The 13,505-nt window shown below is 34.0% G+C and overlaps 1 protein-coding gene across 1 annotated transcript in view; it reads left to right on the top strand.

Moving 5' to 3' along the window:
- ck (myosin-VIIa ck) overlaps nt 1-13,505 on the top strand; it is a 327,005-nt gene that overhangs the window by 293,461 nt on the left and 20,039 nt on the right. The window contains exons 19-27 of the mRNA XM_071597488.1: nt 178-471; nt 1,500-1,712; nt 4,549-4,725; nt 6,293-6,510; nt 8,262-8,508; nt 9,140-9,313; nt 9,889-10,116; nt 11,327-11,500; nt 13,009-13,126. Of these exons, the coding sequence (XP_071453589.1) occupies nt 178-471; nt 1,500-1,712; nt 4,549-4,725; nt 6,293-6,510; nt 8,262-8,508; nt 9,140-9,313; nt 9,889-10,116; nt 11,327-11,500; nt 13,009-13,126 (1,843 nt within the window). The remainder of the gene's footprint in view (nt 1-177; nt 472-1,499; nt 1,713-4,548; nt 4,726-6,292; nt 6,511-8,261; nt 8,509-9,139; nt 9,314-9,888; nt 10,117-11,326; nt 11,501-13,008; nt 13,127-13,505) is intronic.

The raw sequence follows: 13,505 nt of genomic DNA, 5'->3' as shown, positions 1-13,505 counted from the left end.
TGAGATGGATTTCACACCTGGTCAAAGGTAATAGATATTGAAGGTAAAGTAATGAACTCAAAAAAAAATGAGATTTTCCTTGTCAAGTGGTCTGATAAAGGAAGAATAATCAATCAGGTAGATTGATGTGATTCTGCTGGCAGTAATGAATGAACTTTCTCCTCCTCTTTCTTGCAGGAGAGAATGCGTGAGCTGGAGAGGAAGGAGGCAGAGTTGGAGGCTGAGGAGAGGAGGAGGGCTGAGGTTAAGAGGAACTTGATCGAGGATGCCGCAAGGAAGAGGGACGAACCACTGGACGATGGCAAACTTGTCGAGGCCATGTTCGATTTCCTCCCGGACTCCTCGGGAGAGGGTGGAGGCACCCTGATGACATCGCCTGGATCCCCATCATCCAATACATCCCCCAATGCTCAGTCACCCTCCAACCGCAATCACCTGAATCTCAACCAAAGGCAAACTTCGGTGTTCTCCGTGAGTATTCCATTCATCCATTACATTGTAATTCGTATGACATCATGGGTTATACCCTACAATCAGGTACAGGGGTACATGTGGCATGGGTAGCTATGACATCTCACTAATGTTAAGATTGTGAAAGTTAAGATGATATTTTGTGAACTTTTTGCAGAGGAAAAGTTATAATATTAATTTTTTACCTCATCCTTTCCAGTTCAAATAGAAAAATATATATTCTAGTGATTAATACATTTTTATTGTTAATACTTAGTTAAATTCCTGCTGAAGGTTTTGCAGACCAAATTTTTTTGTCTAATATTTTGCTGAAAGATAGAACAAAGTTGATGTTACACCAGCAACTAAGCACATATTGTATAAAAATGAATTTTTGAACATCAAACAATTTTTTCATCTTATGTATCTTATCACATTAGTATGTTGTGACAATTTTCCATTCTATCAATGAATTGAGGCTTCTAAAGATCATAAGAATCTGAAGTTTTTCTGAATTTCATCATTCTAGTATTATGTAAATAGCTTTCATGTAGTATTTTTTCAATTAATCCCGCTTTAAATTAAATCGCCAAGTGTGGAGTTTTCAGAAAAAATATAGCATTTTTTTGTATTGGCATTTTGTGTGTCATTCATGCAAAATCATTCATTCAGTATCATCTTTATGATATGCCTTATACAGTTCAGCCATTAAGCTCCTTTTAGTTGTGTTTCAGTTGGAGAGATTTGTTGAATGAGTATGTATTAAATGAATTATAAAAGACAGTGATTAAAAGCCTCTTAGTTTTGAAGATAATAGAACAGGAAGTAACCACTTAAGAGGAATAAGGGTGAAGTCGATTGAAAAAACAGTGGAACAGTGTTAAACGTGTGGAAACTCATTGCTCAGATTGAAGACAAGTGTTTGCATGAAAGAAAAAAACAATAATATATCTACAAACTCTAATTTTTTTAGCACACATGTGAGGAAAAAAATGGGTACTATTTGTGTCCCTGATTATTTACTAATGACCTTCTCATGTCTTTTTAAGGACCTTCCAACTGGACAAGGAGGTGATGACATGGACGATGATGAGAGAGGTCTTGTTGACCCCTCGATGGATGGAGATGACCGGGAAGATCTCTCAGAGTTTAAATTTCAAAAGTTTGCGGCTACATACTTCCAAGGGAACATCAATCATATGTATTCTCGTAAACCTCTGAAGCATCCTCTCCTTCCATTGCAAGCCCAAGGAGATCAACTGGTAAGTAAAAATCAAGAGCGCTGCATTTTTAATATCTCTAAAGCACATTTCCGTGTATAAAATGAACTTTCGATGCCAAATCGTGCAATGATGATTGTAGCTCGTCATCAGATTTCCATAATTTTAGCACTTTTTAGGGGAACCATTTTCATAGTTGGGTCGGCAGAACGCATTAAGAACTCTGTAACCTGATAGTATAAAGGACAGCAATTCCTGGTTTAACAGCCAAAGTTCACATAAACACCGAAAGTCAGGTTGATAGTCGTCTGGAAGTATTTCCAATTGAGAAATTTCGATTCTAACACATAACGCCAGAGTGTTTTGAGAAGTATCATACATTCTCAGATTATTAATTATATATTTGAATATGATATTATGTATTTCAACCTATTGTATAATTAAGTTTTCTTACTTTAAACATGGATATTTCCCAATTTTTAACTTTATGCATAGATTTTTCAATGACATATATGTAATTTTCTGTTTTGCTAATATTTAACATTATTATTTTTTTCCTTGTAGTAAAATGTCTTGATAAAAAATAGAGCATTTAATTAGATACTTTACAATATGAAATAATAATTACTTTTTATTCCACTATTCCACATTGATTACCAAGTACAAAATATCATTTCATTACCTACCATTCCATTTAAAAAGAACCACAGAAAAAATGAATTGAGGATAGGAGTACAATATTCAGAATATAAATTGAAGTGGAAGGGGTTAATGTAAAATTGGATAAGAAACGCATGCAACGGATGCTCTGTTATTGTGAACCAAAGGTTTTGTTTCTAGGAATATTGATGAAAAAAGATGTTTCACTCTTATTCTTATGGATATTATGAATTCCAAAGCAAGGCGAATGATTTTTACACTCTGTGAATATTGCATTGATATTATGAATTAGTTTTTTGATGCAACGTGACCGATAACCATTCCTTAAAAGAACAGGAGAGAAGAAACAGAGCACTGCTTAAGTATGTGTGATGCATGGCATACTTTCCTGATCTTGAAAATTTTTTAAACACAATCAGTGAATTGAACTAATGAGAGTAAAGTTATGGTGACTTTAATTTTTAGAGTGTCATTATGATTAGTTCATTTTGATTCATATTATCATTTTTTTAAATATAAAATTTCTGAAGTTACCTCTGGTTACATTTAGGTATACATTTTGTATTCTACATCTTTCCTTTTTTTAATTTGATAGGTAGTTATATGGTAATATTTCCAGAAAATCTTCAACATATTGTCTAATAGCCTATAAAGTTAAAACCAATTTTAAGGAGATTTTGATTTTGGTCCTAAAACATTATCTCATTTTTTCGTAAAATGGTTCTTAAGCATGTAAAATGCTTTTTCATCTTTATATTTGATATTTTCAAATGTATTCATATATTTTTTTGGGGTGGTACATAAATTCAGAATGAAATTTGCATTTGAATGTGGGGATCCTAGGGATATCTTTGGCAGGATTCTGAATAAGGAGCTTCTTTTTTGGTAAATTCAATCATTTTAAGACTTTAGAAGATCAGTGGGCTTTGTTGATAACCAATTTTCATCACATTTAAAAAATTGAGCCTTCCCTGTCTATCTATTTGAGTTGTATAATTAATAAAATAAAAAATCAGCTGATGTAGGACTTAATGTGAAAGTTCTGTTTTACATATATTAAAGCATGCTCCCAAATTTTTTTGTTCATTTTATTTAAAAGCAGTTGTGGTTTCTGTTATTTGGAGGAATTTTTAATTTTAGGTCCATGATGATGATTTTCTTGCAATCATAGTGCTTTTTTTTGGCCTTTCTCATGATTAAATATAAGTTTGAATTTGCATTGGGTATCCAATGATGATGGTTAATGCACCATTGCCATTCTTGTAATAATACTTTTATTTAATGTAACCTGAAAATTGTCCAGGGAAACTGGAAAAAAACCATACCTTGAGGCATGAGGGAGTATCTTGATTCCTGGGTAGTTCCTCAGACTTTCTATCTGCCTTCATTTCATCAACAACGCCCTATTCCCTCCCTCCCTCTTTCCCACTTTCCCCGAATTCACCCTACCGTCACTTCCTTGTACATCCCCAGCGGACTCTCCCCTCCGTGTCTAATGTCGATTCAATTGGTTTCCTTTCTATGCAACTATGTCACCTTCTGATTTGGTGAATAGAAAAGACTGGTCTAGTAATTCCATTGGACCATGCAATTGCCACCTGATCAAAGATTCATATTACTCTTAGAAAATAAAATTTGTGTTATTGCATTTGCTGTTTGCCAATCCAGTGGAAATGTTTTGGACTGAGCAAAGTTATGTAGCAAATGGGATCATGATGCTTCCATCACAAAAGTTATCCTTTGATAACCTTTTATAAGATTGACTATGTTGGAAAATAGAAAGAATTGCAATAAAAACGACACCATTTGAGTGGATCAGTACTTAAATACTTATCTTCCATACTTAATTGCTCTTGCTCCCCAGTATTTACAACTGTTGAGTGCATAATTTGGATTTAACCTGTCTCCTCAAAAAAAAAAACAACCAGATACCAGAGGAATGATCAGAGTAAGGGAAAAAAAACATGGATGCACTAAAATAATAATTTATTGTTTTTGATGTGTGTTAACTGGTTGACATAAGGCTGAAATTTGCTTGCAGAGCCAAAAGATTGCTTACTTTCCCTTCTTAGAAATTTCTTGTCTCATTGATAGGTTGTGCATGCATCTATCTGCCTTTGTCAAAAGCTTATGCCTCCTCATTAGTGCATATTTGTGTGCATCGCAATATGTCCTTGGCTCTAATAAAAGTAACAATAATTTTGTTTCCACCCTCAAGGCTGCCCAAGCACTTTGGGTCACCATTTTACGCTTCACTGGAGATCTTCCAGATCCCAGGTATCACACCATGGAAAGAGACAATACATCAGTCATGTCCAAAGTCACTGCCACGCTTGGTCGCAACTTTATCCGATCGAAAGAGTTCCAGGAAGCTCAATTGGCAGGGATGGATGCTGTAAGTATCTAAAAGAAGTAGTAATTAATAATGGATAATTAATTTACATCATTGAAAAAAATGCAAGTAATTTATTCCAAGTTCAAACCCCTACTGGAATGTTTACGCTGAGTATTATTAAATTCATTATCTTATGTAGAAATGATATTTTTATTTTATATTCATCAGAGACCTGAAACAATCATAATGGACAAACTATAAATTAGGTATAAAGAAAAATAAGTCATTATTAATATAATATTTTAATTAATTAATATTATATGCTGATAAATGAAATGTATAAATTGGACAGAGTTATGCCAAAGCATTAAACATATGAGAACACCTAAAAAATAGTCTGAAGTCCTGTCTACTACATTATATTTAATGGCTATATAATGGCTATTTTGTGGGAAGTGTAAATTCACTATTGTTTTTTGGTGGGAAAAACCTCTCATTAACTGTATATAATTGAAACTAGTTAAAATTTTACTTTATTAAAAACATGGCATCTCCTTACAAATAATGGACTTAAAAAGTCAAATCATGCCATGTGCGAATGATGTTCATGATTTTTTAGCATAGAATGGTTATGTTTGTTAAGAAGAAAATGATTAATTCTATATTACGTAGAATGCCTTCATATTTAAAGGAGTGTAATGCTATTTAACCATGAGAGTTACTTTTCTTCACATCGAATTGCTTTAAAAATTTTGGTAAAACCATGCTCAAGCTGGAAATCAAGGAGCAACTTAAAGAATTACTGTATTTCCCAGCCCAAAAGACGAAAAATCAGGGCACATAAGACAAATCATGTTTTTTCAGGTCAGAATTTATGAAAAATACTTGGAAGCAATTGCTACTGCTACCCAATTCCCTTGTAGCAATAAGGGAATTGGGTAGCAGACATTGTCTTGCCTTGATTTCCAAGAAACCTGCACTACATCACCATACATTGTCTGGGATGCTAGGGGGCACTCCTTGGGAGAGTCAACCGATAGTGGGGGTTTCCGAGAAACCCACACTACATCACCCTCGCAGCAAATTAGGCTTGGGGATGGGGTGTGTGTGCCATGCCATATTTTGTCACCACCAAGCTACAATACAAAAATAAAATAGATGGTGGTTCGGTGCCTTACACCTAAAATAAATGTACACTTTTTTTGATATTACATTGGCAAAAGTAATGAATGAAAATCATATAAAAATAACAATAAAAAAACATTCACCTTCACCATAGGGGTGATATCCCCATTAACTAAACACATATTAAATTTCATAGCAGCACCACATGCAAGATAAATCTAAGTCTGCTACATTGTATAAATTTATGATTGATTTGGGATTTATTTAGGAAGACTTTCAATAAAAATGATTGGCTTGAACTTACAAGTCAAAGTCCCATACCCATATACTCCCCCGGCCCATAAGATGATTTTAGACTGAGATGATGATGATAAGCTAGAGCATATTTTGGGGTAAAAAAATTACATCTTATGGACCGCCATGTACAATAAAGATTTGTACTCTCAATAGTGCAAAAGAAATGACAGTGTGAACAAGAGATTATTCTTTCCCCCTTCCTTAGGATTCCTACATGAAGCAGAAACCTAGATCCATTCGCCACAAGTTGGTATCCCTGACTCTCAAACGTAAAAACAAGCTCGGTGAGGATGTGAGGAGGAGACTGCAGGAGGACGATTGCACTGCAGATAGTTACCACAGTTGGCTTCACTCTCGTCCCACCTCAAACCTGGAGAAACTTCACTTCATAATTGGCCATGGTATCCTGAGGGGTGAGCTAAGGTGAGGGGAAACTCTTTTTTCTGCGGAATAATTAAGTATTTTTAATTTTTTATTTATTTTATTTATTATTTATTCAGTACCCTACGAGCCACCACTCGGGTGTATGGCAGTGGGTGATTACAACACACCAGATTACCCTTGACCTAAAACATCTTTTTCTCCTAGCAGTAATCGGACAAATGTGATTTTATTCCCGGATCGGAATAATCCCAAGGTGTTATTCTGATCCCCAATTGTTCATGAGAAAAATGACATCTTAAATCTATCTGTTCTGCACTTAATCTCTCGAGTTTTATTGACATAAATTTTCGGATATTACACAAATGATTGCTACCTAGCATTTAGAAGGGCAGATTTAAGCCTACAAGAGTACTCCTGAGGACTTTAAGAAGTGCTAGCGTAATCCCAAAAGGAAGAAAGTATTCAATTTTGTTTTAGAGATTGAATGAAGTATTTTTTTTCTGAACTGCTTTTGACTATTCACCACGGCCTCAAATGCCCCAATGTCTCTGAAGTAACTGAATATGCACTCACAAATTGATTCCATTGCTGGCAAATTTTAAAATTTTCCCACGTTATGTTATTTTTATGTGTCATATGACCTTGAATTACAGTTAACTCTTGATTATCCATGCTAATGGATGCACAATGAAGCTGAGGTAATTGAAAAACAGAAATAATCGAAAATATGGTTGTGATTTAAATAGATAATGAAATAAAACCATAAGCTCATTAATCAACCCGAAGTTCGATTTGGTAGGTGATGTTAGAGATCGCCCAGTACTAAGCCCGACGGCGTGTGAAATTCACATATCAGGGTAGGGGAGTCAGTTCTTTTCCCTGTGCCGGTTATAGTTCCCCAGGAAGACCTGGTACCCGAAAAATCACATCGCTTGGGTGGAGCTGAAGGTGCCCAGAATGCCTTGCCTGGGAATCGAACCCCAGCCCCTCCGTTCGGCAGTCCAATGCTCTACCCCCTGGACTACCGCGACCCACTAAATAGATAATAATAATATATTTATTTGTCCAGCTGACACAGTGTACAGTACTGAAAATACATGACAGGTGTATAGGCTATGTCAATGGGATATAGATTGCATTATTCCCAAATAGAAGTACAAATGAAGTTATGAAATCAAACTAATATACACTTAAATTTTAGATTAACATCAATGCACGCTATAATAACACTCATCAGCCAGATACATGCAGGTGGATCCTTCTTTGAATAGTGAAATTCTTGTCTCATTTTTTAAAACTGGTTTGGCAGATTGTTAAACAATTTTGTGTTTTGTGTTAACTGTTATTCATTGTAAAGTCACTCTTGTTTTTCTTAACGTAAGTCATTTATGTAGTCATAAGTCACTGCATGATTTATACATACACAAGGTACAGTTAATTAACAATTATAGGAAAGTACAGATTGTACAAAAGTTTTTAAATAAAAACAATATAATACTATTGACTACTCTTGATTTTGTGACATGAAATACTTCCAAAAAAGCCCAGATATTTCCCATTTGTATTTTTAAAAAAAGTATATAGAAGTTTCAAAGTATTTAATTTTCTTTAAGATTATAATTTTAATAAAATTTTTAAGTGCTGGGAAGAAAGTGGCATGAACGATCTGCAAATTGGATAATTTAAAGTTTACTGTCCTTACTTTTACATCACTACATATTTCCCGGAATCATTTCCACCGCTGTGCATGTCCAAATGGTTAAAGTTGAATCGAAAAATTGGAATTTCAGAGATGAGATATACTGCCAAATCTGCAAAACGCTGACAAACAACCCATCTAAATCATCGCATGCCCGTGGATGGATCCTGTTGTCTCTCTGCGTTGGCTGCTTTGCGCCTTCTGAGCGATTTGTGGATTACTTGCGTGCCTTCATACAAGAGGGTCCTCCAGGATATGCGCCCTATTGCCACCATCGTCTTAGGAGAACTTTCAACAATGGAACTCGAAATCAACCACCCAGCTGGTTGGAACTACAGGTACGCCTGAGCAGGTTAACTAAGTCACACTTTTTGGTATGTCATACACAGTGGAACAGCTTGATGTTAAAACTTATCTGGACATTTTTATCACATTGGTAAATTGAAAGATTTCATATAACATCCACATCTTTGAGATAATTTTTAAAACATGGCGAGTATGGAATATTTTATTAAATAAAATGCACCAAAGTGTTGTATTGTATTGATGCATCAAAGGGAGAAATGACTTTGTTTTCTCCTCACATTGAATGAATTGGCTCAAACTATTTCATCTGGCATATATTTGTATTTTTCCTAAGAATAAATACAAAAACTAATGAGAGAAAATGACTGCAATTAACATCTCTTTTCTGATATGTGGGTTGATATATAAATCATTTGACTCTTATGCATACAAACATTAGGCTTAAGAAAAGATGTCCCTACCAATGCAATCTGGTTCGGATCATAAAGTTGCTTGTATGTGATAATGTGAAAATTGATCCTATAGGACATTACCTGGCTGAAGGTATAAGTTTGTCTAGTGGATTAACTTTGCAAACTAGGTTCTTATCAATAAGAAGTGTATAAAATGTGTAAGTAAAATCACCAGACTTTATTTCTGATTCTTTTTCAATGCTCCTCACAGGCAACTAAGTCAAAGAAGCCAATCATGCTGCCAATTACCTTCATGGATGGAAATACGAAAACCCTACTGGCAGATTCGGCCACCACAGCACGTGAGCTTTGCAACCAGCTCTCAGAGAGAATCAATCTGAAGGATCAATTTGGATTTTCTTTGTACATAGCACTGTTTGATAAGGTAATGATAAAATTTGTCTACTTAAGTACGTGAAGTTAAACTAATGTGTAATAAGCATGATTTATTTTTTAATGTCCTCCTGAAATTGGAAATTTTCTGCATGAAAGTATATGTTACAATGATTGCTCCTACCTATTATACTAGTCATTTTTGACATATATTTGTGAACTCACTTTACACAATATTCTCACAGAAGTAACAAAGACTTTCTATGAAATTATCTTTACCCTTTGTCTGGGATACAGCCTTTCGATGATTATGGCTTGTTCATAAGCAATTTTGCCATGGAAATGGCAAAATAATACATAATTAGATATAATATTTTTTTCTACTTGGTTGTTAAATCATTTATATGCCTGAAATCTAAATGCAGATCTTTAGGTTTGAGTTATATTTGGGTTCTATAAATAGTTGATAGATTGAAAATTATGAATTGATAATAAAAAAGTTAATACATAATAAGAGGTTAAAAAACCCATTTTTTATCTTGTTCATTTTTATTGGACATTTATAATTCTAATTTTTCACTAAGCTTGTTTAAATGACTTACGATGTTTATCCATGCTCTTGAATAGGTATCTTCGTTAGGAAGTGGTGGTGATCACGTCATGGATGCGATTTCGCAGTGTGAGCAGTATGCAAAAGAACAAGGTGCTCAGGAGAGAAATGCTCCTTGGAGACTGTTTTTCCGGAAGGAAATTTTCGCTCCTTGGCATGATCCAACCATGGACCAAGTGGCGACAAACCTTATATATCAGCAGGTTGTTCGAGGCGTGAAATTTGGGGAGTATCGCTGTGACAAGGTATTTTTCTTTCTTTTTTTTAACATTCTGACTTCCATATTTCCATGTCCAATTAAATCACTGAATCAAGTAGTACGTAAACCAGCCATCACACTTAACGTGTTCCATCAAATTCCAAAAGAATAAGAACAATAACTGCTTCGAATCAAAATGATAAGGGTGATAGGGACATAAGAAGAAGAATTTCGTTTGGGAAAGAAAATGTCACACAAGGAGGAGGGAGTAGATGGTAGGGACAGTACATAAGAATTTTCAGATGTTAGGAAAACATAAATGAAAACCTTGATCAGGAGGTTGGTTTTGTATGGCTCAGAAACTTGGTCGTTGAAGCAAGATGAAAGGATTAGATTGAAGGCCTTTTGAAATGTGGGTGTGGAGAAGGATGGGAAAGGTGAAATGGACAGATAGGAGAACAAACAAGTTATGGTGAGGAAACAAAGAGGATATTGTTGGGAGAAAGGAAGCAGAAAAGATTGATGTGGAGTATTGTGATTGGCAATGAAACATTGAAGACTTAGGTATGAACGGTTGAACGTTAGGCACACGAGAGGTAGGAATTGGATAGATATGTTGAATGGGATGAAAGAAGGAAGTATGCTGAATTGAAGCGGACCTCAATGAGTGGCATGTCAAGTTGTCTTGTTAGGTGAGCCATAGAAATATTATGGTGCTCAGTTTGTATCCATCCAAAACATACCTTCAAACATTTTTTACATGGGAGAAATATTAACCCCTGAGGTTAGTAATTTAACAGACATTTTTCAGATATCATCATCATTGTCATAAAACAGCCTCATCTCTCTTTCTAATGACAATGACATTTTTAGCAGTGCTTATTGCATATAATATTCACATCATTTAAGCTCTGCATGCTTTAATGTTATGTTTAGAATTGACTTCAGAGGACTTTTAAAATAATTTGTTGCTTTGAGTAACCGGCTACCAGTTGATTTTGTGATAGTTATTGGGCCACTTGCTTCTATTTTTGGAAATATACTGAAGCAAATTAATAAAAATGTTATGTATTTCATTTTGTGAATGGGACTGGCAAAAGCCTCTATGTATTTTAAATTTAGCGTAGTCATATAACCTTTTTTTTGTATTTTAAAAACATCAATGCTGTTAGTGCTGTCTATTATCATCTGTTAACGGTGTCCTAAACTAGAAATTACATGAATTCATTTTACTTATGCTTTAAAATTTTTTTCAGGATGAAGACTTGGCCATGATTGCTGCACAACAGTACTATATTGAGTATTCGACCGACATGAACACAGAGAGGCTGTATAAACTCTTGCCCAGTTATATTCCTGATTATTGTCTCAATATTAGTGAGAAAGCTGTTGACCAATGGGCTCAGCTAGTGCTTAATGCATTCAAAAAGGTGAGTTTTCTTTTATATTGAAAGTAATGTGAATTTAGATATTCTACCATTCAATACCGTTTCTAATAAAAAGCTGTCATCTTTGATAGAAATACCTTCTTCCACTAATTTTAGCAAAATTTACACTGATTTTTTATATCTTGAAAAAGATATTGCTGAAATTTTACCTGCATGTGTCTGTGTAAATTTTTCATTTCTTAGTTGAAATATTTGGGCATTCGTATTACCTGCATTAATACTGAGTGAAGTTTCATGATAGTGCTTCATCAACAAATTAGTAGGTAGATATAAGTAATGGGTGCCATAGAATGACATGACAAACTGCTGTGTATATTCAAATGAGATATTGATTCCACAATTCTGTAAAATAAAAAAGTAGCTGAAATAATTTTTTATATTCAAACAATATTAGCTCTCCATTTTGATGGCCTTGGATGAATAATTATCAACTCACATGAATTGAAATTGTATTAATTTATTCTGTATCAAATTATTCAACAATTGTTGTCTGCCTTAATTGAACAATTTCATTCATGTTTTTTTTCTGGAAAATGTTGATGTAACCTGATGCATATCAATTTTTTTTAAGTTTTAAAATATGTATTTTAAAACTGGATATAACTATGGCCAGAAACCATTGCCCATCTCAGCATAACTTATTCATTGAACAATGAATTAAAATCATGTAACCAGCTCATGATTATATTCTCAATAGGAAGAATGAATTGTTGACTCATGAAATACAGTAGACACCTTGATATAATGAATCACTTGAAATTGAATTCTGGTTTTAATTAATCAAATCTCTAGGAAGGATGAAATATTAATGTGCTATATAACAAGTCAGCTTTCCTGTCTTGCTTTTATAGTTATCTTAATAGACAACCTAGTTTAAAAAATGCTTACCCATTTCATTTCTTTTTAACATTTATCATCATAAAATTCTTAATTTTCACCGTACTAATTAGCAACCAAATCCGAGGCATTTCTTGTGTGCAGGGACAAGTTTTTGTCTCCCCCAAAATTGAAGATATCTGCCATTAATTTGTTGACACAATTTGGAGTTTTCCATTGCCTTACAAAATATATAAGGCTCAATTTCAAAATTATTAATAAATTATCAGAACTGTCTGTCTTAGATTAGCAGGTTGCTTTACAAGATATTATTATTTGGTGTAACTTAATTGGTGATGACAGGGATGTGCAATTGCTACTTTCTTTCTGATTACACCTCATAAATATTTAATTAGTTCATATAATTAATGTTTGTCAATCAGTGTTTCTACAAAAATCGTCCATACTTTGAATGAAATTTTTTTTTAGGCTTAACTTTCTTTCTTATTAATATTTTCCTCCTTATGAAGCCACTTTGTAACTTTGCATGGTACATTTTTTTAATTTTCCATTGATTTAATTAGTTATGTGCCATTAAATATGATTTGTCATCTGCTTACATATTTTTGCATGATGCTGCTTTATTTATTTTGCATGGATTTTTTTTCTAACAGAGCTACTACTTGAAAGAGAAAGTGCTACCTTTGCGGGTGAAAGAGGACATAGTCAGTTATGCCAAGTTCAAATGGCCATTATTATTCTCAAGATTTTACGAGGCATTCCAAAATTCAGGTGAGAATATTCCTTTTATTTTGCATAACACCGTATGAGTTTGGCTAATTATATTTTGTTCAATTAGGATAGCTATTTTTGAAACTCAGAATGCAGTGATATGTTTCCTGAGGAAAAAATCATGGGAGTGCCATTATGCTATGCTTTTTCATCCTTTTCAAGGTTTTGCATCGTTTTAAACTTTTGTGCATATAACCAACAATAAGAGAAACCCCAATCAAAATTATCCAAGTTACATAGATTTAAATACAATTTTTGTCCATGAGTTATCAGATAATATGTTCAGAGAGCATGCTAGATGAGATAAAAATTTTACATAATTGTCATACGTAGTAACTGCAAGTAAGTATAAAGGGTGCTTAAATCCGGACAAATTTCA

This window comes from Hetaerina americana, unplaced genomic scaffold (genome assembly GCF_022747635.1).
Source record: "Hetaerina americana unplaced genomic scaffold, ioHetAmer1.1.p SCAF_9, whole genome shotgun sequence".
Lineage (NCBI taxonomy): Eukaryota > Metazoa > Arthropoda > Insecta > Odonata > Calopterygidae > Hetaerina > Hetaerina americana.
Note: the sequence above shows the minus strand (reverse complement) of the source record. Positions and strands in the feature narration are given on the sequence as shown.